This window comes from Equus quagga, chromosome 19 (genome assembly GCF_021613505.1).
Source record: "Equus quagga isolate Etosha38 chromosome 19, UCLA_HA_Equagga_1.0, whole genome shotgun sequence".
Classification (NCBI taxonomy): Eukaryota; Metazoa; Chordata; class Mammalia; order Perissodactyla; family Equidae; genus Equus; species Equus quagga.
This window is the reverse complement of record NC_060285.1, coordinates 12,509,661-12,534,741: the sequence shown is the minus strand read 5'-3', so window position 1 is coordinate 12,534,741 and position 25,081 is coordinate 12,509,661. Positions and strand designations below refer to the sequence as shown.

The window sequence follows — 25,081 nt, the reverse complement described above, 5'->3', positions numbered from 1 at the left end:
AATTTAGTGCATTTTCTCCCATAGTCATAATTTATGGATCTGGGAATTAAGAAGTTAAGATGAAGATGATGGCTCTCATGATTACACATAATAAACCACTTTCAAAAATTTTGCTTTCAATTCCCATGACTCTGGGACCTTCTGGTCTAGAGGTGTAAGCACCTAAGGAGGGGATCCCTTTCTCAGGGCACGCAAAAACAGTTTCATTGAACTGGTCATATCTGATTCCTCATGCTCCTTGATGGGTAGATAACAATGAGCTCACTGGGTTGGATGTGGTACTTGATCCTGATGATCAAGAGAAATTCATATTGTTACTATTCAGTAGGGCAGGAGGAATATAAGTTGAACTCGAGGGATGCCCTAGGATTCCTTCTAGAACTACCAAAATAAGTAGCAAAGGTTAATAGAAAATTCCACAACCTTACTGAGGCATGACCACCAAGAGCTTCAGGCTCCACAAGAATGAACTTGCCCATAGGGAAGAGGAACCTTGAGTGGAATGACCAGTTAAAGTTTTGTATCAGTGGCAGCAATGGTCAATCGTGCTTGTAGCCTCTGTTGAACCTCTCTGATTCCTACAAATATCTCTATGTGTATATAAATACAAATATATATGCAAAATATTGAGAGAGGAGCCCAATGGAGCAAGAGAAACATTGACCCCATGCCAAAGCCCTCCACTCCATGACATGACTTCAACACCCAGTAGGTGGAGATTATTTGTATTTGTCTCCAACCCGGGGAGTTGTGAGTGCACTTGTCATTGTATATGGGATCATTGGATCCAGAACAGGTTAATGAGAGTTATTTTCATTTGTGTGAGAAGAAGAGTGCATGTGTGTGTCTGGTAGCCAAGGGGTTGGCTGTATACAGAGAGCACAAAATCAGGTGGCTTCTTGACCTGAGACTCCCTGCAAGGTTTGTGTCCCTGTAACCCCTTCCTCTTCCTCATCCCATAGCCTGACTGATTAGTCCAAGAAGATAGTCACCCAACCCAAGCTATCCTGTCTCCTGGAATTGGAGATTTCATTCAGAGACACCAGGATTCCAGGTGTTCGAACCTACACTACCTGATGGAAGGACCCTTGAGGGGCAGACCATAACTTTCTAAAGTCGGACCCTCCCTGGTTCCTGTCCTTCCTGACCTGTGCAGATTTTGCCCCTCTTCCCGTTCTCTGAACTGCCCCAGCTCCCTTCCAGTGGATCCACTTATGTTGGCCAGACTCAGTTTCTGTTGCTTATAACCACAAAGGAATCTCAACTGTGACAAGTGCTACAGTGGAGTTTCATCAAATGTACATGTAGCAAAATGGAAATCCACTATAAGAGTTCAGGGGGAGAAGGACTGCTGGATTACTGAAGGACTCAGTTACTCAGTGCCTGAAACACTCAATGCCCAACTGAAATCTATGCAAGAAAGAGAAATATCCAAGAACTGACAAAGAATTGATAAAGAGATGAAACACATTGTTCAGGTGATCAGGCAAGCAGGTGGCCATGCCTTTGATGACTTCTTCAGGAAAAAATGGAAGAATCCATTGATGGCCTCAAGAATATTTGGGGGATAGAGAGTTAGAGGGACTGAGGAAAGTCTTCTGCAAGGTGATATGTACAGAAGGACACCCAAGGCACTGGATACACTTTGTGAGTGATTCAGCAGACTTTCTGGGATAATTTTGCATGTCCTGTGTCTCTTGTTTCTTGGCCTGGGCTCCAGTCATGGGAACCTGTTTGACGCACAAGCTCCACACATGGAGATACAGAGAATCAGCGCCCACTGGAGCAAGCCCCCGGGGGATGGCAGCAATGGGCAAATGCTTCCCTCCTTCCTCCCTGGAGAGATGATTCTGAGGCCATTCCAGAAAGGCTCCTCAGAAGGTCCTGGCAGACTCAATTGCCCACATGCTTGACCATGTCAGGAACATGTCTTTGGTTTGACTTTTCCTCCTTCTTTGCCCCCTTCCCAGATCCCTCAGTCCTGCTCCTGGGGACCACTTCCCACACAAACCCTCTGCGAGAGAGCCTTTCCTCCGGCTCTGCCTTCAGGGGACCCAAGTCTACTTTAGGCTGCATGGAGCCTTTAGGCTTTTGTGCAAAGAGTAATGGGGAGCCATTGAAGGTTTGGAAGCAGGTGCTGGATAAGATCTATATTCTTCAGGGCCATTCTGGCCCAGTGTACAGGGAGCAGGAGCAGAGCAACGAGAGTAAACACAAGGAGACCTTTCTGGAAGCTCTTGCTGGAGTCTGGGTGAAATGTAAGGGTAGCTCCAGTGAGGCTGTTTGCTGTCCGGCTATCTCTCTCTGTCCCTCTATTTATCTCTGACCCTCTCTCACACCTGCACAGAGGCCCTTCTGATCCTAATCAGCTTCATGTGCCACATGTCAGTCCTGGGTCCCAGCTACTGGGTAAGGAGCATGCTTGTGCTCGGCCCAAGCCAAATGTGCACAAGCTTCCCCAAGGTGTTCCAGTGGGGCCCCGCAGGGCACTGAGGTCTGAGGGAAGGAACCAAATAGAAGGGTGGGAGCCCAGTGAGCGAGCAGGAGGAGAAATGGAGGACTTGCTCCCTGAGATCCTGGAAGACAGGCTCATGGGGAAGGGAAGTCAAGCATCCAGAGGCCAGATGAATGTGTCGATCAGCACAACAAAGGCTCAGTGTATCAGTCCATATTTATTCATCCCGTCTATTGAACACCAGACTGATGTGAAATATGATCTTGTCCAGCAACGCCCCCGCACCACTGATGAGGAAACTGAGGCTCAGAAAAGCTGCGTCTCTTGACTCCAAGTTGGTTGATCTTGACACAACACAAGGTTCTTTGACTTGATGCTTGCGTCTGGTTTCACTTTTCTATACTTTTTCAAACCAATCACTGTTTCAAAAAAGCATCTGCAATTTCACTGGGACTTCATTGCTTTCTCAGTGCACCCTGGCCCCAAAGAGCACCAGTGATTTACCAAATGTTCCACCTACTCTGCTGTCATCACCACCACAGCTGCCATCATCATCATCACCACAATCATCATCATCAAGAAGTCATTGCCTAAGATGAACCTGCTGGAAGACAAAGCTGAGTTGATCTTGAAAAGGTAGAGCTAAAGACCACCACCAGGCAAAGACTGCATTCTTGCTGGGACGTCAAAGCACGAGGGGGGTCAATAGAGGAGCCAGGCTACTTCTCCATATTCCAACAATTCTAACGCTCTAGCTTTGTACTGCTTTCAACTCTGTAGTTTTCCCAGCCTTCTCATTGCTTGTTCTTCCACACTTCTCTATCCATGCCCCCAGTGTCTTCTTTAGTCCAAAATAAATTGTTTCTCCCCGTTCCTCTCACTTCCAATCCCCTCTCCTCCCTTATTCCAGGCTCCACATTCCTTCCTTCTCTTCCACTCACCTGACATTTGCATTAACCCCTCCCTGCTGTGTTCAGCGACAGAAATGCCAAACTCCTTAATACCCATTGTCGTAAATTTTATCTCACCCTCTTTTTCCCCCCGCTAACAAGGTACTTGCATGCCTTTGTCCTGCACATGTCTGTGCTCCCTGCATTACTCTGTGGGCCATAGAATGAGGCCCTGTTGCAGCATGTCATGGATCTGGGTGAGCTCCTCCAACTTCCTCTCCAGCTCCCGAGCCTCCTGCCTCAGCTCTTCAGCTGACTTTGCCTTTGCCCCTTTATGCAAATGCACTGAATCTTGGACAAGGCTGATCACATCCACCAGAAGGAAGACACCTGTGGTGGCCATACCCATGGCCCGGGCTCCTTTAGTCATTGCCAGAGCAGTACCTCCAAAAGCTTTGTTCACCTGCTTGCCCCTTCGGACTGAGATCCTCCCAACAGTCATGAGGCGCTTGGCATGGCCTACCAAGTGAGGTTTGGTTTTGGCCACCTTGAGAGCACGGATGTTCTTCCCAATACTTCCCACGACTTCGATGAAATTCTTTGATAAGGAAAATACACGGGGTGCAGTGTGACATAGAATTTCCTTGACAATCTCTCCTTTGTCAACGTCAAATGACACCAGGCGACTGGCTTCAGCTTTTGCTGACGAGTTGGTTGAATATTCCACGATGCTGGTGGACACAGTGGTCACACCAGCTGCGGCTCCCAGCCCTATCCCAGTTGCTGAGAGTGCCAGACTGACCCCTGCTGTCACGGGTGCCAGAGCCAGGCCAAGGAAAGTCAGGACGCCAGCCACAGCGCCAGTGGAGTTGGCCACCACGTTGGAGATGGTGCAGTCCCTGTGTACCTTGTCAACCTTGTCTGCAAGTGCGTGGAGCTTTCCGATGCGCTCCTCAAGCTCCCGTTTCACCTGAGGAAACTTGTCCAAAAACTTCTTTGTATTTTCCTGATCTCTTTGGATCATGACCTTGTCCTCCATGGCCACGTCTGTGTTCATCTCATTCAGACCCTCGTGTAGCGCATCTGCCTCCTCCCTGTAACAATGAAGGTCAAGTGATTGAGAAGGCAGTCTGCTTCTCTGTAAAACGGGCTTGATAAGATCTCTCCCGCAGAAATCACAGAGCCTTTACTATACATCAAATGGAAAAGAATTTTACAAATGTAAAATTTGGGGAAGTGATCTCTGGCCCCTAGAATGTTCTGACTGATAGGACTATCTTCATTTGCTTGGGTCTTTGGCCACTGGACAGTCTGACAAGGTGATGTATGATGGGGGCTTTGGGTCACGTGGTTCTGACCTCTGGAGGAACTGGACACTAAAGGCGTTAGTTTGACCTCCAGGAGGGGCTGAAGACCTCAGGTCAGCCATGGCGGCAGCATGTCATCAAGTCCCAATAAAGACTCTGTACACTGAGGCTCGGGTTGACAAAGATTCTCTTCATGAGCAAACCTCAGGCAGGCTCTTCTGAGCCCTTTTCTCAAGTAGACCTCAGCCTCAACCTTGCCTGTCCTGTCCTCCCCGGCTGTAGCTCCCAGGTGTAGGAAGAATTCTGCTAAGTCAGTTCAGAGAGAATCTCCCCACTGTTGATATCTGATCACGTTCCTCACCCCTTACCTTTGATGAGTAAGTCCCTGACCTGCCTTTAGCAAGACTCGCCCTACCCTCACTGTCTCCTCTTAGGAATTTTCCATCCATCAACTCACTCATTCTGTGCATTGGCTATAAAGCCCCAGCTGTCTCTGCTGAACTCAGAGTTGAGCCCAGTCTCTCCTTTATTGTGATAGTCTTGACATATGTTGCTATAGTCCTGAGTCTTCCATACGATTTGAACAAGTGTCTGGATAATGTTTTTTATTTAACACGGGGAGCCTCCCTGGTTGGCAATGCTCCATGTGCACTGTCACACAGTGAATACAGGAGTCACACATCCTGAGGACAACGAAAGCTTCATGTTTGAAACCCTCCCAGTCTCTGCGCTATGCGTCTCTCCCTTTGGCTGACTGTACCCCGTGTCCCTTCCCTGTAACAAAGCGTAACATGAGTACAACAGTTTTCAGTGAGCTCTATGCATCCTTCTAGGGAATTACTGAATCTGAGGGTGGGTTTGGGAGCCCCCCAAATTTGCAGTTGGTGTCCAAAGTAAGGGCGGTCATGAGGACTGTGCCTTCAGACTTTGTAGTTTGGCTAATTCTGCGTACTTAGATTTTTTAAAAAACCCAAAACCTCAGACCTAGAAGGGACCTTGCTGATCATCTTGCCTGACATCTGCTCTCCTGGAAGCCTGATGCCCTTTGACCTTCCCAGCTGAAGGTCACTGGGTCCAGCCACTGCCCCAGCTGAGTGGGAAGCAGGACATCTGCTGGTAACCCTGCTTCCCCTCAGACTCTCCAGCCCACTTGCCTGACTCCTGACCCACCATCCAGCACCCTCGACCTCTCAGGTGTCATCAATTTAGCTCACACCTAGGCTGGTGACAGCTTCACATGCATGCGCACCAAGGCCATGTGCCACTTTACAGAACCTCTAACAGACTCAGGAGATTTTAAGAACCATCTGGATGACTCTCTAAGACTGAAGAGACCTGCACTGGGACAGGCTAGTGGAGGAAATACTTTCCTCTTTGGCGGGGACTTGTGAGCCTCCTCAGTGTCCCCCAGTCACACAAAATTGCCAGCCACCCATTGTGATGTCGGGAGTTCTCACTAAGCCACACTGTCTTCCTACTAGTCAGGGGCTGCTCTGCGGTCCCAAAGGGAGTCCTAAATGGCAGTGGAGAACCTCCCAGCTCCCAGGTAGGCCATGGAGGAAACAATCCCCCAGGGCCTTCTGTGCCCAGCAGCGAGGGGATCACATCAGGGAGGGAAGAAATGTCCCCTCTCCCACTCACGGGACCTCTGCTACGTCCACAGCCTCCTCAAGTTTGTGCCCTAAGAGCCTCAGTCACCTCACTCTAGTCCCGCCTCGATGCCTAAGCCTTCCTGCTAGTCCTCCAACCTGGACCTACCCGGTTCCATGCTGAGCCCAGCTCTGACCCTGGTCCAGGCCACCCTGGGCCTTTGGAAAGGACGACTGCACTGGGTCCCCACCTTTGACCCTGCAGTTCACTCTAAGGCCTTCAACACAATCCCATCAGATTGAACTGCTAGTCCCATTGAACAGATGACAAATCAGAGACTCCAAGACACGAGCCCAAAGCCCCAGGGCTGGGCAGAGAGAGTCAGGATCCAGCCCAGCTCAGGCCAGCTGCACTTCAGCCTCCCCGCCTATGAGCCAGCAGGATGGTGATATGTTTGCCCAGTTCCTTAGACAGAGAGAGAAAGGTCTCTAGCCAGAATCCCCACGGGCACAAAATCATTGTGTCAGGATTTTTCAGACTTGTCCCAAGGAAGTCCCACTCGGCTCTCATCTCCTGGAAGAAGACACTTAGCCCTTGTCTCTCCCAGCAATCTTTTTAAAAGTTTATCTAAATTAAGCATCTACCGTGTCCCAGCCATTATGCTAAAAACTTTACATGCATTATCTTATTTTCCTCACAATCAAATTGAAGAAACTAAGGCAAATTGAAGAAACTAAGGCAGAGAGTAGTTAAGGAACTTGCCCAAGGTCACATAACCTGCCCCCTGTGGGTTTCATCTCTTCTCAACCCGAGGCCATTCACTGTCAGCTGATGACGGGGAGGAACTATTGCTCATGGATTGTTGAGAAGGGACATGCTCAACCCCAACCACAGGAGACTGCCTGGAGGAGGTGTGCCTACCAGGAGGAAACTAGCCCTGGGGAAGGCCTGGGTGATGTTCCTGGGGCACCCCGTGGAGGTCACCTTGACAAATCAGCCTCAGCCACAAATCTCTCCCAGGCTTCACCATCAGTCAGCAAGAGCTGCAGTTCCTCTCTGCTCACTGTTTTCCAGAAGTACTCCATGGCAGCCTCAAGAAAGCTATTGCTGTCTAGATGGAAAGAAAAAAGAATAAGATTAGAAGAAATTGTGGTAGAGCATAAACGCTATCAAGTATACTGTCTTTAAATTTTAATGTTCCCAATCAGCTGCCACCTGGGGTACTTTTGATGGAGTCACCTGGTGCTATGGACTGAACCGTGTCCTCTCAAAATTCCTGTGTTGAAGCCCTGATCCCACAATGTGGCTGGATTTGAAGACAGGGCCTTGAAGGAGGTGATTGAGGTAAAAGGAGGTCATAAGTATGGGGCCCGAAGCTGATAAGACTGGTGTCCTTATAAGAGGAGGAAGAGATGCCAAAGATCTCTCTCAGCACACAGAGGAAAAGCCAGGTGAGGACAGAGCAAGATGGCAGCCGTCTACAAGCCAGGAAGACAGTCCTCACCAGAAACCAACCTGCCAGCACCTTGATCTTGGACTCCAGCCTCCAGAACTAATTATCTAATTCCTGGGATCTAGATATGCGTAGGAACTAAGAACTTTTAATCTCTTAGCACAAGAACACAGGGCATATGGGGTATATTACTTACCATTGGGCAACAAATACATTCTTGTTTCGACAGTGAAACAAATGAATATTCACATTAAACAGGATTGTGGGGGACAGGTCTTGGCCACACCAAGATATGTCTCTTTGGCGAGAGGATTATTGGGCTGGTTGCTTTTGATAAACTGGGACAGGGAAGGAGGCTCTGAGGAGTGGAACTTGCTTGCCCTTTGTTAGGAGACATTTATATTTGTAAGGCAAATCTCTATCTATAAAGGTGCCTCCCTCTCTGTACCAGGAAGAAGAAAGGGGATGACTTTCTCTCTAGAAACTCTTAATCAATGGGAAAGGCAAGGACTTAAATCTGCATAATAATCTTATTCCTGTTTCTGGTAACCTCCTGTAACTGACTCCCCCCACCCCAACATCCTTTGTCTTTAGCTGAATATGATATTTAAGGTGGGGGCTTCAGCCATTTTGGCAAGTTGCGCGGCTTGCCTGAGCCTCTCCCATGTATACATGTTATAAAGCTTTGTTTAATTTTCTCTTGCTATTCTGTCTCATGTGAATTTAATTCATTCTCTGGCCAGACAAACCCAGAGAAGGTAGAGGAAATGTCTTCCTCCCCTACAGGATCAATAATGTCACAACTATAAACGGTCTCAGGTCAGCACGAGGCAAGATCACTGCCCAAATGAGTTCCCAAAAATGTGCGATTTTCATGGATTTGGAGATTCTGGAATGCAGATCAGAGACTGAGAGTAGAATATACGTGTGTGCACTGGGACCTGATATAAAACGTGCTTCCCGCTTTATACACACAAAGAGGCATTATTCTTACTTCACGGAAGAAGAAAGCAAACTCAGATAAGATAAGTGATGCCCAAAGCCAGCAGGAAGGTCCAGAGCTGAATCCTAGGCCAAAGTCAGACATTTCATTGATGTGACTTTGAATCCTCCTTGTATTTTAAAAATTCCTGTGATTTCTGCATTCTACCATATAGTACATCTGTGGATTTTTATTTTTTCAATTTAAAAGTAATGTTCCAGACTACAGACTATTGAGTGAAACTCCTGTGCACAGAGGCTTCCTCCTGCTGATCACGCCGCTCCCAGACGGGCGATGGAGGGGGCTCCTCGGGTGGGCAGGGGCTGGACCCTGCTGGATCCTTGTGCTCGATCTGCATCACTCCTCCCCCAGGCTTGTGTCAGGGGACACACCTCCCCATGGGCCCCTCGGAGCCCAGGCTAGCCCATTTGTCAACCACGAGATGCTCTTGTTCCCCAGGGAGAGTTTATCCTCAGGAATCCACCAGCCTGAGCCCTCTGTCCAGGATCCCAGGGCCTGCTGGGGAGCTCCTGGCTTCTGGTCTGTCCCCCTCCGTGTCCTTCAAGCTGACTAAGGAAAGAACTTTGGTTACCACGGCAATGCAGCGACAGGGGCATGGATAAGCAGTTCTGAGAAAACAGGACTTAAGGAATCTGAGTGTCGATGTGGGTGGGTGGAGGGTTGTTTCACTGTTTCTCTTTCCTGCTTCACTAAAAGGAGGGAGGAAAGCAGAGCAGAGATGGAGGGACCCCCCAGCACTAAATCGGTGGATGTATTGATTAGGGTGGTGGAGGGAATAACTGAGAGCTGGGTCTCAGGAGGGGTATTGGGGATCAGTAAATCAGCACCTGCCCGAGGCAGTCACACCTGGGAAGCAGGTGCTTATAAATGGGGCCACAGGGCAGGTGCCCTGACACAGCCACCAGGGCAGAGGTTGCTGTTGGGGGGGGGCAGTTTCCACCTGGAACTAAAAGGACCCAGGTAGAGGGGACAGCATCAACCCTTTGGGAGGGCCTACTATGTGGCAGGCACTGGCCCAGGCCACATACGCACATTATATTTGATCCTCATAACAACACAAGGAAATATTCTCATTTTACAGGTGAGGTTAGGTAAGGGGCTTCAGGTCACACAGCTGGGAGATGGCAAAGGCCAGACTTGGGTCCAGTTCAGTGGTCTGCTGACCCTCACAAAGCAGTCAGGCTGACAACAGGACAAGACTTGAAGGGAACGCCCCCGTTGGTAATCCCCTAGGATCAGCCAGAGCAGAGCGGGAGGCTGGATGTGGCAGGAAGGCAGGAGAGGCTTCCAGAGTTGCAGGTCACCACCTCTCCCCACCCCACCATGGGACATCAACTCTCCTCTCCCCTCGGCTGTCCCCCACCTCCCTGTGGGCTGTCCTGGCCTCACTCTGAGTCACTTGATGGGCAGCATGGGAGGGAGAAAGTGGGCCCCAGGGCCATGGCACCCTGAGAAGAGGACCTTGAAGGAGACGTCCCTATAGACCTCCAGGGGGACTCCCCTTGGAGGGGCTCAAGGACACTGATCAACCCCCTTCTTGATTCCTCTGTAGGTTAACTCAGCCTGGAAGCGCCACCCTCAATTCTAGGTCGAGAGTAGGAACCAGCAGAGAAGAGGAAGTGACTACCTGGGCAGACCCCACGGGCATCTGAGGTCATGGTGTCACCTGCAGGATCTCAGAGTTCTCCCTGAGAGCTCACCAGTCTGCGTCCAGGCTGGAAGGAGGTGTGGCTTCACCCTTGGGGAAGAGAAAACAAATTGTGGGGTCAAATGTAGGGCAGCTGTGGCAACAGGGAACAGCGAGTGGCCAGGTCTCCAGGTGTTCCCTCTGGGATGGCCGCAAATGCCAGAATGCACTTAACCCAAAGTGTGTCTCTGTCTCCTGGGCTCTGCTCCCTGCTGTTGAAGGAAAAGTACTCGCCTCACTTCAGCTTATTCCTGAGAAAAGTCAGAGTCCTGTCGTCCTTTGGGGGCAGTAGGAGAAGATGATCAGAGAGGAGACGACTGTCTAAGTTATAGAAGCAATAAAACCAAACACAGAAGAAAACATGGGAAGGAATGTTCTGGAAATTACCTGAGCTTGGGAACAATTGCGTTTCCTAATGGATAATGGCTAGTACTGATCGCGTGCCTGTGACGTGCAGGGCTCCTACGTGCTCCCTCAGTGGACACTCACCCCCACTCCATGCGGTGGGTGCTATTGCGGCTCCCGTTTTAAAGTGGAGGAAACCATCACAAGGTTTAGGTTTCGCCTAAACTCAGGTTAGCCCAAGTTTTCACAACCGCGCTAGAGCCAGGGCTTAACCAAGACTTTCTGATCCAAATCCCATGCTGGAGACAACTATGCTCTACTCCTTTTAACACACAAAGATCCTTGCTCGTGTGTATACCTTTATTTGTAAATAACCCTTCTCAGTCCAGAGTGATGTCTGCACCCCATGCACCAGTGTCTGTCTTGATAAACTTCCTGGTGCTGGAGTTTTCTGAAGCCTGAATTCTCTGTGCTTCTGTGAGATCCTCCATCCCATAAGGGCCTGGGGTCCTGCGGGGTGCTGGCCCCTCCCTGCAGCCCTGCTGTGCACCGCGGAGCCCTCCCGATGGTGCCCGGGCCCATCTGCTGTCCTCCTTAACCCCTGGACCTTAGCTTGTTTCTAATTCTTCATGTAAATAACAGTGCAAAGAACAGCCTCCTCGCATAAAACTTTGCCTGCATTTGAGACTGTTTCCTTAAGATATTTCTAGAAATAGAATAACTGGGTCTGAGGGTATCAACACATAAACGTTTTTTCATACCTGGAACCCCAACTGTTACACAAACAAATTATACCAGGTTACATTCATGCTCACAAATGTGAAGGTGTCTGTCATTTCAGTCTTAGGAGTTCTCAGTAGCCTTTTGAAAAAAACAGATGTTTATATAGAATTTCTTTCAATTCTGCTTGTGATTATCTCGCTTTGGGAGATGAGGAAAGAAAGCTCGTGTTGATTTTTTAGGCACTATTTTAAGAGGTCAAAGAGCACCTATCATCCAGCCCCCTGAGCCTGAGCCCCTGAGCCTGATAGTGAAGGTCCTTATCGGTACAGCAATAGCTAACGACAGGAGCTGCTGACATTTGTGGACTTTGCTCTGCACCAGGAATCGCTTTAAGTCTTTACAAATGATAACTCATATTCTTCTGATAACCGTGAAGGTGTGTACCATTTCTATCCCCGTTTACAGATAAGGAAAGGAGGCACAGCTGTTACGTGACTTGCCCAAGGTCAGAAATCTGGTAAGTGGTAGCCTGGGGTCAAGGTTCAAATGCGCCTGCTAGACTCAAGAACCTGCACACCGCCTCTCCTTGCTCTGCCACCATGAGAACTGGGAATGGGGTCAACAGGAGACCAGAGACTTCAGCAGATGTTTGAAGACTGACTGGATGGGGAAAGTGATGCTGAGTAAAGAGGAGTGGAGGGAGCTGCTGTCGGAGAAGCAGAGAGAGGGCACGTAGGCAAGAAGAATGGCCTGCTAGCCAGAGCCCCAGAGAGGGAGGCTGAAGATGGGAGGGAGGCCCAGGGGGAAAGCGGGGGCGAGTCCACCAGCCCCTCAGCCCATCCGACATTCACAGCAGCCTTAGGTCTATGCCAGAGAGGAACATCAGGACAGAAAGACTCCGGAAAAAGTATCTCTATATTTCAGCATTTAGTGGCCTCATCCCGTCATCCCACAGGGAAGCCTGCCATCACCCTCCCTCCCTCTTCAATACGAATGGGCGTCTAGCATCAGACACAGATGAAAGACAACAGCGTGGAAAAGGGTGACAAAGATAAGCAACAAATGACACCAGAAGAAAATTTTGGAATGACATCAGAAGATAATTTTGAAAATAGAAAATAATTTTTAAAAATGTGGACCCTTTTCTTTAGAGAGATTAGAAAGGTATTTTATTCACAAAATGAGAACAAGATGCACTGAAAGGGGAAAACAATAATAGAACAAAAAAAGAGACCTTGGGAATTAACAGGTGGTTGGCAAAATAAAGAATCCTAAAGAAAGGTTGGGAAAGAAAGTTAAGGAAGGCTTCCAGAAAATAAAAGGATAAGAGAAGAAATGGAGCTAAATGGGGAATAGAAAAGTTACCATCCACAATCATTCCTTAGAAAGTTACTTGAGAATGAGATGCAGCAACAAACAAACAAAATAAAAGTGTGTGTGTGTATTTATGGGGTGGAGTGAAGGATCACTGAGGGAGAGATTCCAGGAATGAGGAAAATCAGCCCAAAGAGAAGGGAATCCCAGGATTACAGCAGGCAGGCAGCAGCCCCGGAGAGCAGCCAGTCCAATTGGAATAAGAAGTGAAGGTTCTCTGGGGAAAGGAAACCTGATATAATTCCTCACATGATGCACAGTTTAAAAGAAACAGGAAATGTTGAAGGCAAACAGCGAAAGGGGTAAAACAAAGGCAAATAGAAACATCAGGGCAAACTGAAGCTGGGCAAGAAGCACTGCAGCTGTAGGTAGGGGTGAGCTCCACAGTAACAATGTTTAAAATATCACAAAAATAGAAACACCCTTGTTTGATTTTTAACTTTTAAAACAAAACAGAGTATTTAAATATAATAACGAAATACACTTGTTGCCAATCAATCTATGAATTAAAGCACAACAGTGGAAGTTGGGAGGTGAGGCTCTGAGCGAGGAGAAGAATTACCAGCCTCATTTCACGACGTGGGGAGCCAGGAAATGCTGGCTGCAGCTGGGGCATAAGAAATGAAGCTGTGAGTAATTACCTACAACTACAAAGGTTTCTAATACAGGATACAAAATAAGTGATAAAATGATATCAGGAGAAGGTGGGGATGGGGTATAAGGAAAAGTATAGAAATATGTGAAATCCTTATCTATCCTGGTCAGAAGTAAATAAATAATACCAAATTTTAAAAATCAAAAAAAAGAACAATGCAACAGCTAATATTTGTTAGCCATTGTGGTTGACGCCCACTTGCTTTGTACCAATTACTGTTCTAAGTGCTCGGTATGCAGTACCTCATTTTTAGTTCTCATGGCAACTCTGAAAGAAAGGAAACGGAAGCTCAGAGAGGTTAAGTAATTTACCCAAAGCACCCAGCTAGTGCCAGAGCCAGAATTCAAATCCAGGCTTCCTTTCTCCAGAGCACACACTTGCACACTATTCCATCTCCCAGTGTAAGAGTATTATTTAAAGATACTGATTAACAACCCAAAGAAGAAGCTATAAATTAAAACCAATTGCTTTTAACTAGGAAGGGGGTGAGCAGAGTCCACTGTACTAACCGATTTGTTTTAACCATATGCACTTATTACTTTGATTATTTTGTAATTTTAAGAAAGCAGAAGTCCCTTTGCAGTAGTTAGTAACTGCTAACCACAATAAGGGGTTGGTTTCTGGTGCGACCACATTAAAGATGATGGAAGCAGTTGGATCAAGTGCCAGTAAGAAATAAGCCTGACTCCTGGAGTGACAGCTGTCAGTGCAGGAGAAACCTGAGTGGTTGACAACACTAATTCTCTAAGGGAAGCAGGGATGATAATGTATGCTAAACTAGAATAATCAGAGCGAACTCTAACCTTCAACAGATGTGTTTTCTAGCAGCATCTTCCGCACTCACGCATGCGCCCATGGGCTTTTCTCCACTCAAAGGAAGCTAGAACTCCACGGGTCTGCAATGTCTGCTACTCCAGAGGCAAGGATGCTTTCAAGGATGTTCAGAGCAGTGCTCAAAGGAGGATCAAATGGTAAGTCCTAAAAGATTACACAGAACCATACTAATAATTGATAATGACTATTATGATCATGTTTCATTGGCCAGGTTGAGTCTATGAAAGGCCATGAGTTCATAATAATATTCAAATGAGAAGAATTGAGACAAAGTATACAAAAAAAGATAAATATAAAGGCTTAAAAAAGGAAGTTGAAATGAAAAGAGGAGTTAGTATAATGGGGAATGTTTATTTGTTAATTGATTTTAATAAGAAGGAGACTCTTAATATATATGGGCATTTCCTTCTATTTATTTATGTGACTGTTTATAAGGATTGAGAAAGAAAAAAAGAACAGCCCCTGACACTCGGTGGCTGACCTGGCTCTCACAACTAGGCGGTGCTACTCTCCTATCAGACATAAATAATCCCACAGAGTCCCAGCCTCAGACAGGGCTACTCTGAGACCAGGATAAAATGAGACAGAGTAAGGCCACTTCCGAATTCTGTCTGAGCAGAGACAAACCGAGGTCTCTGTGCCACCCAACAGACACCAGACACTCCTGCCCTTGGCTGAAAAAATGACTGTTTCTTCTTTGCCAATTATGGCTTTATCCTCGGTCTGGTCTCCCCTCTCTAGAGACAAGAGTACTGAGACGCCCATTGACAGGATTGCTCCGCTTTCTGCAGCTCCCAATCTAGAGCGGGCCCCATTTCCTCTGAGCCTCCCAGACTCTCCCAACCAAGGCGCAAATCCTAGAGTTGGTTCTTTCTAACACCCTCCCACTGCGAGGCCCGTGGTTCTTCCTCCCTGAGTCATAAACCCAACTTGTTCACTGCGGGAGCGACCCTGGTGGCCTCAGGCTGGAGGACACTGAGTATGGATGTGCATGTATGTTGTTTCTACTGCGTGAGGAGGAAAGAATAAACAGAGGTGGCTGTCGAGTCACCAGGGCAGGCCCAGGAAGTGGTTAAGGGTGGGGAAAGGTGGGGATGGCCTCAAGTGGGTTTCTTTCTCTTTCCAAACTGCTGTTGCTGGGTCATTCCGTGGCACTGGTCCATTTCTGGCTGCTGATCTTTGCTCTCGAACTTGGTCTTTATTTTTTTCTCTTCTTCTCCCGAAAGCCCCCCAGTACATAGTTGTATATTCTAGTTGTGAGTGCCTCTGGTTGTGCTATATGGGATGCTGCCTCAGCATGGCCTGATGAGTGGTGCCATGTCTACACCCAGGATCCAAGCCAGCGACATCCTGGGCCGCCAAAACGGAGTGCGCGAACTTAACGTCTTGTCCACAGTGTTGGCCCTTGAACTTGATCTTAACAACACAGTGGTTTCCAACACCTTTGATGCTTTTTCCCACCAGCCCCCCTTCAATTCCACCCTCCTCCAAAGCCACTGGCCTCCCCCTGGACCCAGCTGCCTCTCATCTTAGGGCCTGGACATCAGGTATGCATTTTTGGGCCCCTCTGCAGTGAGGGGTGACTGCATGATCCAGTCCTGGCCATTGAGACACAAGGGGGAGTCAGCTGAGAGGGTCTTGGGGGCTTCCAGCCATAAGGGGCAGGTGTGAGAGGAGAGTTGGCTGGCCCCTTCCTCCTCCTTCTGCTTTGAATTATGTATGACCTCAGGAGTCAGTGCAGCCAATGGAGATCATGAGACATGAGGACCAGAGCGAACACAGAGAGACAAGGGAAGAGTGTGCAGGTAGAAAGAGCTGGATCCTGGATGACACCAACATTTGTAAATGGGTCTGTGCCCTCGAGCTCATCCTTCCCGTCCTTCTCTGCCATTCTCGGCCTGGCCCTGACCCTTGTCTTGGGCCTCAGCTGGCTGTTGATGCTCACATTGCTCCCACCTGCCTGATTAGTACACAGGTGTCCTCCTTGGCCAGCTGCTGATGGCTCAATTCCCAGAAGGGCTGCAGCTGGGAGAAGGGAGGACCCTGGAGGAAGCCTGCCCCTCCCAGATGCATGGCCCAGGCAGGGAGCCCTCCCGTCCCTGTCAGTTTCACTGAGCTCTCCAGACACAGCAGGACAGAGATTCCCACCAGAGCATCTCCCTCCACGTGGCTGCAGGGAAAGGAAAGGAGGGACTAAGACAGGATCCAGGTCAAGCTCCTTAGCCCAGAGCTCTCAGGAGGGCCTGACTGACTGCTCCCAACTCCTGTCTTCCTAACGCTCCCGGCCTCCACATGGCCTTGGTCCAGGCCCCTCGAGGACTCCCAGTTTCCTTGCCTCTGATCACACCAGCCTCCAGGCCTTTGCTGAGGCTGCCCCCTCCCCCTGATTCCTCAACACAAGTTGACATAAGGGAAGCCATATTGTAGAAACGAAACCATATTGTAACTTTGAATGACCTCTGATTAACTAACCCAGATATGCTCTGTAGATTTTATGGCCCCCCCAGCTCCTATAAGTTGATACCTTTGCTCTTCTGAGTTCCTTAGAAATGTGATGACCCCAGGCAGAGAGTCTATGTGGATAACCATCATCAATGACAACTGAAAGATCAGGGTATGGGGCGTTGCTCCAGTCTCTGATGCATATCCAGTAAAACAAAAGACTGTCAGGAACTAAGATCAGATGTCTGCCCCACCTGGAGATCAGATGGAGGCCCCACTGGGATTAGGTCTATTTTTCAGGGACTGTTAAATTTGAGTTGTCTATTCTTCTTATCCTTCTGCTTGGACACTTGATTATAAAATGTGACTTTAGATGTTGTTCCAAAACTGCTGAGCAAGGTACAAAAATTCTAATGTTGCAAAATGTCAACCTGAAACCAGGAACAAGAGACTATTTCCAAATGAGTGCACTAAACAATTTTGTTCCTCTCACCCAGATCTACACCCCAAAACAGCAGGAAGATGCTAGATGGGTCTTCATGCCGAATCCCTCAAGAATGAAGAATGACCAAAGAATGGGGAGATTGAAACTGGCAAACAGCCATTCATGATTAAGTAGCCAGGAACTAAAGTTTTTTTGCTTTTTGCAATTACTGATTCTAGCTTTTAGCTGTTTAACACACTTATCATTAACTGTGCTGTTTAGACAATATGCTATCTGACTCCCACTAGGTTCCTATGGATAACAGCTCCCTGGAGCCTCGGTCACCATGGTAATGGGTGTTTGAGCTGTTTTTCAGGAATTAGAACCCCTTGTCCACTTCAGGCCAGTTGAGGCCACCAACCCATCAACTGGGCCCACAAACATGTCCAATAAGTGACCTTTTGATGACAAGAGGCTAAAAACTCCACCCTCAGATCATGCTAACACCACTATTTTGTGAGCATGGGTCCTATGAAGAGGCATGAAGTCTGACTACACTTGTGCAGATCATCAATTACCTTACCTCTCCTCACCTCCAACTACCTCTCTCCACATTTCAGACCACCTTGCCCCACTACTCCATAAATGTCCCTGAGTCCCTATTTTCAGGAAGCAGATTTGAGACTCATTCTCTCGCTTCCTCACTTGGCTGCCTTGTGAGTAAACCCTCTCTCTGCTGCAATCTCATCATCTCAGTGTTTGGCTTTCTGGGCAACGGGCAAAAACGAACCTGGTTCACTAACACCCCTGGCATGCCTTTCCCCACCTTCCTTACCAGGTGAAAGTTGACCTCTCCTTAGAGGTCCAGCTCAAAAGCTGCCTGCTCCTGCTGGCTTCACCCAATACCTCTTCAGGCTACCCTGGAATGTTCCACTTTCCTGCTTGTAGTTCTATTTGTGTTAAGTTTCTTCAGCCATCTGTCTCCTCCATTCAACTCCGAGCACCTCAGCAGGGGCCCTGTCTGTTCTCGATACACCTCCTGCTCCAGTGCCTCCAGGGGTGCCCTCCACCTCCCAGGCACAGCCTGCCTAAAATTGGAGGTGGGAGCCATTACTTGGACATAAAACAACCAGCCTCTCCACAACACAGCACAACCCCCAATTTCACTCAAGTTGAGCAGTTCTATTTGCTTTTCTTGTTTATCTTAACGACCAGCTCTTTCTGGTGGAGAGCAAATTAGACTATGACTCAGATTTCACGTAAATTACCTCCCTGATTCAATATACCTTCCACAGTTCTATCAGATTTCTGGGAGTTTCCATTTATTTCTTCTTGGCTCCTTACTCCAGCAATAATATTTTTAGGTGAGGAGGAAGAGAGAATTGCAGAATACATGGCTCCCAGCTAAAATCTGAATAACACCCCAGCCTTGAGCAGGACAGTCCAACGACTCCCCTCCCCCAGGGGCCTCACCCAGCTCTGGACGGGCCTCCAGCTCCCTCCGGCCTCTCCCACCCTGGCTCACTAGCTGCTGCCAGGAGCTTCAAGGGGATGTACGGTCCTTTCCTTACTGCCCTGGAGGCTCCTTTGAAGGCAGAAAAAAACCTCTTTTTCCTTTCTGAGTGCAGTAGGTGCCCATTAAATATGTCTTGCATTGGAAAGGATGGGGAGGAGGAGGAGAAGGAAAAACCAAAAGATTCCACAAAAAAATAAATAAATAAATCTCAAAATGATGGAAATGTAAACCAGAAAGAAAAAGTACAAACGTACGGGAAGAAATGTTAAATAATAATGCTGAGTTAAGGAAACCTTTCCAAACAAGACCCTTTCTAATCAAAATCCTAGAAGCCATAAAGGGAAAGTTTGATCTCTTAAAAATTAAAAATTGCTCCAAAGCAATCCTAAGAAAAAAGAACAAAGCTGGAGGCATCACAATCCCTGACTTCAAAATATACTACAAAGCTATAGTGGTCAAAACAGCATGGTACTGATACAAAAACAGACACACAGATCAACGGGACAGAACTGAAAGCTCAGAAATAAAGCCACATATCTATGGAGCTGAAACCATAAAACTCCTAAAAAAAATATAGGCAGTACCCTCTTTGACATTGGTCTTAGCAGCATTTTTTCGAATACTATGCCTACTCAGGCAAGGGAAACAAAGGAAAAAATAAACAAACGGGACTACATCAGACTAAAGAGCTTCTACAAAGCAAAGGAAACCAGGAACAAAATGAAAAGACAATCCACCAACTGAGAGAAAATATTTGCAAATCATATATCTGACACGGGATTCATTTCCAAAATATACAAAGAACTCCTGTAACTCATGAGAAAAATACTCATGACAAAAAACAAACACCTCAAGCAAAAACAGGGGAGAGGATATGCACGGACATTTTTCCAAAGAAGATATACAGATGACCAATAAGCATGTGAAAAGATGTTCAACATCACTAATCATTAGGGAAATGCAAATCAAAACTACAGTGAGATATCACCTTACACCTGTTCGAATGGCTATAATCACCAAGAAAAAAATAATAAATGTTGGAGAGGATGTGGAGAAAAGGGAACCCTCACACAGTACTGGTAGAAATGCAAACTGGTGCGTCCACTATGAAAAACGGTATGGAGATTGCTCAAAAAATTAATAATAGAAATATATGATCCAGCTATCCCATTATTGGGTATTTACAAAAGAACACGAAATCAGCAATTCAGGGGCCAGCCCTGTAGCTGAGTGGTTAAGTTTGTGTGCTCCACTTCAGCAGCCCAGGATTTCGCTGGTTTGGAGCCTGGGTGCGGACATGGCACCACTCATTACGCCACGTTGAGGTGGCGTCCCACATGCCACAACTAGAAGGACCTACAACTAAAATATATAACTATGTATTGGGGGGATATGGGGAGAAAAAAACAGGAAAAAAAAAACAATGTAAAGAGACTTATGCACCCCTATTTTCATTACAGCATTATTCACAATAGGCAAGACGTGGAAGCAACCCAAGTGCCCATCAACGGATGAGTGGATTAAGAAGATGTACCATATATATAGAATGAAATACTACTCAGTCATAAAAAAGTAAAATCGTGGCATTTGTGACAACATGGATGGACCTTGAGGCTATTACGCTGAGTGAAATAGACCAGACAGGGAGAGACAACACTGTATGATTTCACTCCTATGTGGAAGATAAAAACACAAATGGATAAGGAGAATAGATTAGTGGTTACCAGAGGGGAAGGGGGTTTGGGAAGGGTGTATGGGATACAGGGGCACAAACGTACAGTGATGGATGAAGACTGGACTATTGGTCGTGAGCAAGATGAAATCTATACAGAAATTGATATATAATAATGTACCCCGAAATATACACAATGTTATAAACAAATATGATCACAATAAAATAATTTTTTTAAAAAATTAAAAATTGCAAAGGGCACCATAAACCAGGTCAGAATACAAGAGACCAGGAGACAGTATTTGCAGCACCCACAACAAAAGGAGAACAGTGACAATACACAAGAGACCCCACAAATCAACATGAAAAGACTGACGCCAATTTTTAAGAAATGGGTCAGAGACGTGAACAAATCATTCGAGGGCAGTGACACCCACCCAGCGTCACACAGCTCCTGGGGGGCAGGGTAGAGGCCAACACCAAGCCTTCTGACGCTGGTATTTAAGGGGGAAATGGGATTTTAATAGTTCAAAGGTTTCTGGGTCTGACTCTGCCTGTATAAGCACAGAGATCGAGGCTCCCACTCCCAAGTTACACTCACACGTCTACAGTAGGTTTTTATTTAAGATCACAGCCCTGCTGACGTTCTGCAACGTGCCCCCTCACGCCCTGCGTCCAGGCCGCCTTTCTGACGCGGGGCGCACCGGACCGCCTCTCCCTTCTCCCTCACCCCCAAGTCCTGAGCGCAGGGCCAGGCAGAGGGGACAAGAAGCCCTGCCATCTCCCTGCAGGGTCTCCCGTCATGCGGCCCTGGGTACGGTGCTCCCCTCTCAGGGCCTCAGTTTCCCCACAGGGCCTGGCACTGAGCAGGCACTCAGGGACGCGGTGGGTGGAACAACTCGGATTCCCTGCATCTCGAAAGCAGCCGTCTGCCGCTCATCAGCCTGAGCAGCAGCCCTCTGGGCAGCGCAGGGCGGCCAGGCCACAGGAGCAGAGGCTCGCACTCCCCTGCCCCCTCCATGCCTTCTGCCTCCTCCAAATTCCCCAAAGGTTGAGCACCCCGACACCCACCTCTTTCTGGGGTCACCCGCTCGTGTCTTGGGGAGTCCAGAACCCGAGCTGAGCTGGAGGGAGGTTTGTGAACCCTACGAGCAGTTTTCCTCCCTCTCCATTGCTCAGGGGCACAGGAGGTGGGAGGAAGCAGTCAGACGAACCGGGTTCAAACCCGGGCTCTACCGCTGCTCACCCTGTGACCTTGGGTCCATGATGGAACCTCTCTGAGCTGTGATTTCCCCTCATCTACAAAATGGTGACAATGATCCTTTTCTTAGTTGATGCGAGGATAGGGAGCTGGGCGGGGGTCCTACCCTCCCCAGCTTACCAAGGAATCTTCCTCTGGCTGAGTGAGAGCAAGATCCAGTTGTTCTTAGCTGTGCAGATCCAGTCACAGGCTGTGTGTCTGTGCAACAACCAGACACATCCTCCGGGCCCAAATATACTTCAGAACTAAAAAGAGAAACTGAAACTAGCTCCTCTGAGCAGCTCTTGAGCAACAAACATACCGTCAGGCACCACCCTGGCTATTCCCGGCCTCTTTGCAGCCCCCTTAAAGGAGTAACCCCAGACCTGACATTCCAGGTCCTTCTTGGCTCAGCCCTCCTGCTTTGCGCTTCTGGAAGGAAGACCAGCTATGGCAGACTGTGGGAGCCTCAGCAAATTATTCCCCCAACCAGTCAGCTTGTTCCCAGCCCCCTCCTCCCTTGTCCCTCCCCACACTCCCAGAATGCCTGCCTTATGCACCTTTGTGTCACCACCAATTAGCACACCCCAGATGCTCACTGAGTACTTGTGGTTGCTCCCATTGAACCCCATGCCCGTGCGGCTTCTAGACTTTGCTTACGTGGGTCCTTCTGCCAGGAGGACTGGCTTCTTTTTCGTTGTCGGTGCTGTGAAGTGGACCCTAACTCCTAGCGACCCTGTGGACAGCAAAGCAGAAGCCTGCCCCATCTTTTTGCTCCATCCTCTCACCTTAGGCACTATATCAGACGATGCTACGCTGCTGTTCAGAGGGTTTTCATGGCCAATTTTTTCAGAAGTGGGAGACCAGGTGTTCTTCCTAGTCCGTCTCATCTAAAAGCTCCGCTGAAGTCTGTCCACCATGGGTGACCCTGCTGGTACTTGAAATACCAGTGGCATAGCTTTCAGCATTGTGGAAACATGCAGCTGCCACAGTAACAACCAACAGAGGTGTGGGGTGGTTGCTGACAGGAAATGAACCTGGGTTGCAGTAGTAGGCACCAAATCTTAACCACCAGATGACCAGGGCTGGCTGCTTCCACCTCTGAGAAGCCCTCCTGCCTCCTCCTTGGCAGAGTCCACTGCCCCCTGCTTTACTCCCATGGTGCCAGGGGAGGGGCCTCAGCCCACCGCTCAGCTACTGTGTCCGTGTCTCCCACTCCCGTTTTGATCAGGTCTCTCTCTAGACTCATCCCTGATGGCAGGGACAGCACTACTGCCCTTGGGTCCTGGTGACCCTCCCCAGAAGGCCCATCCTTGGTGATCAATGCCCTTTGGACGGATGCAGACGTTCTTGGGAGCGAGCCGAGAGAACGCTGCTGATTTCTGCCCCCGCCTATTTCTGCTTGGTGACAGATCATTTTCTCTCCGAATGGAAGACTTTTGTAGGAAGGCCAGTGTCATGGCCACTCAGAAAGTCTGAAAACAGAAAGCGAGTCCTGTTCCTGCTCGGTTCCTGTGCAGAGCAGCCCCCATGGACGGAGGGAGGAGTGTGAGCCAGCACTGTGCTGGCATCTTTCAGTCTTTCCTATTTAATTCTCACCTCAGCTCTAGGAGTTATCAACTCTACTTTACAGATAAAGAAACTGAGGGAAAGGTCCCCCCACTGTAAGTCATGCGGTGGATTGCTGTTGGACTTTCCTGCTTTGGCCCAGGCAGAAGGGGCTGGGAGGCGGCCTGGACCACAGAGGCCACCCTGACCCTCCCATTGGGGCCTGCTTCTTCCTGGGCAAATGTCCATGGGGCATCATGGCCACGTCCCCGCCAGCCTTTGAGGGAGGACAGAAGAGTGCTGGGTATCAGGACACACACTGCAGTGTGTTCTGATAATCACCCCATAAAGTGGGCCAGGAATGTGGCCTGATTATGCACATGAGGAAGCCGAGGTGAAGGGAGAGGCTGTGGCTTAAACCCAGCGACTCAGGCGAGGAGCCAAGACTCAAACTTTGACCTTTGACAATTATTTAAAGGTATTTTTTTGTCCACTTCTGCTTGTTTAAATTTGTTTCGTGTTGTTATTTCTGTAACTTCCCTTCTTGATTCTTCTCCCTTTCACTCTCATGACTGCTTGACAGCCAAACACAACCACTGGGAGATGCAGAACTCAAACCCGCACATGAGCTGTGGCCCTGTTATCGTAAGGACCCTCTGTTGAGAATGCAGAATGGACCCCAGATGGACATTCGAGGACTCGTTGAGCACACTCTCATGGTGGAAGAGACAGGATGGGGGCTGCAGGCTCAAATTGGGGTGAAAATAAGGTGGCTTTTGTCTCCAGGGACATGAGCTGGCACCCCTTTTGGAGATTCTAAAGACCTAGTGACTGTAAAATAGTGACCCCAATATCACAAGAAAGGTCACCCAGTATGACTGCAGCTCCAGAGTCAGGGTCTTGGCCAAAATCGTTGGTCAATAAGCAATTTCAGCCCACTCTGAAGGCAATACCCAATCAGTGGGAAAGTAACCCAGAAATTGCTTAGGAAGGTGTCTGGCAAATGCCACCAGCATCACCTGGTGAAGCTGGAAGAGTCAGCAGCCAGAGGTACAGGGCCACCACCCTCACCTCACCCCGACCCACCCAGTCTCTCTCCATCCCATGGGGAGGTGTGCATGGCTCAGACAAGCTGGACATTGTAAGCTGTGTGTTCCAGATTAGGGACCCCACCTCCTTGTTGTCTTCCCTTTGTATAGGGACAGTGGGAGGGGGAAGGGAGCTTGAAGCTGAGCATGTGACAATGGGGACTTCTGAAGTCGTCACAGTGGCTAGTGGAGACAGACATCCTAGGACTGCGAGCACAGGGCAATTGCACTCCATGCAGACAGCACCTGGGGACCTCATGGGATGTGGACGGGGAGCCACTGGTGTCGACCACTCATTGCCAGTCTGCCAGCATTATCCAGTGGACAATCCTATTGTCCTTTCAGGTGGTAAAATTGGGCCCTGAGTGAGTAACAACCTCAGGAAGGCTTAGAACTAAGTATAAAGATGAGAAAGTCAAACCTGTAATCTTAATACTTTTATATCAAGACAAACGTTTTCATTTTAAATGTACAGGTATTCCTCGCCTTCAGAAAAGTTCGCTTTTATGAAAGATGTAGATTAGTATGGTAACTGCTTTTTTTGTTAAAAGCAAAAATCCAGGGAAGTGGCATAATGCGAAATTTTTGAAGGTGGGGGATACTCCTGTTTGAGCCATTTCTGCTTATGAAAGACCTCATAGGAGCGCTCTACTTTCGGATAGTGGGGGAAAGCTGTAGATATAACGTTTAAGAGAATTGGACACATTCTCGGAATTAACACAGCTTGGATTCCAATTTAAAACAGGTAGTTAAGTAATTGATGTAGATTAATGATTTTAAGTTGAAAGGCGCTCTACTAAATACTAAGGGTGTTGCAAACAAGCTCCAGCCCAGA

The 25,081-nt window shown here is 48.2% G+C and overlaps 1 protein-coding gene across 6 annotated transcripts; it reads right to left on the bottom strand.

Annotated features, from left to right (window-relative positions):
* Positions 1-1,449: 1,449 nt before the first annotated feature.
* On the bottom strand, positions 1,450-22,537 carry LOC124230596 (apolipoprotein L3-like). Of its 6 annotated transcripts, none has more exons than XM_046646779.1 (5): positions 22,399-22,537; positions 21,752-21,876; positions 10,326-10,436; positions 7,227-7,353; positions 1,450-4,439 (listed from the first exon to the last, which is right to left on the bottom strand). In XM_046646779.1, exons 3-5 carry the CDS (start codon positions 10,354-10,356, stop codon positions 3,551-3,553), a joined length of 1,047 nt encoding a protein of 348 aa, XP_046502735.1. In that variant the 5' UTR covers positions 10,357-10,436; positions 21,752-21,876; positions 22,399-22,537; the 3' UTR covers positions 1,450-3,550. The 6 variants fall into 6 exon arrangements, with proteins under 6 accessions (XP_046502735.1, XP_046502737.1, XP_046502736.1 ...); XM_046646781.1 differs by lacking the exon at positions 22,399-22,537 and adding an exon at positions 22,271-22,361; XM_046646780.1 differs by lacking the exon at positions 22,399-22,537 and adding an exon at positions 21,997-22,039.
* Positions 22,538-25,081: the final 2,544 nt, after the last annotated feature.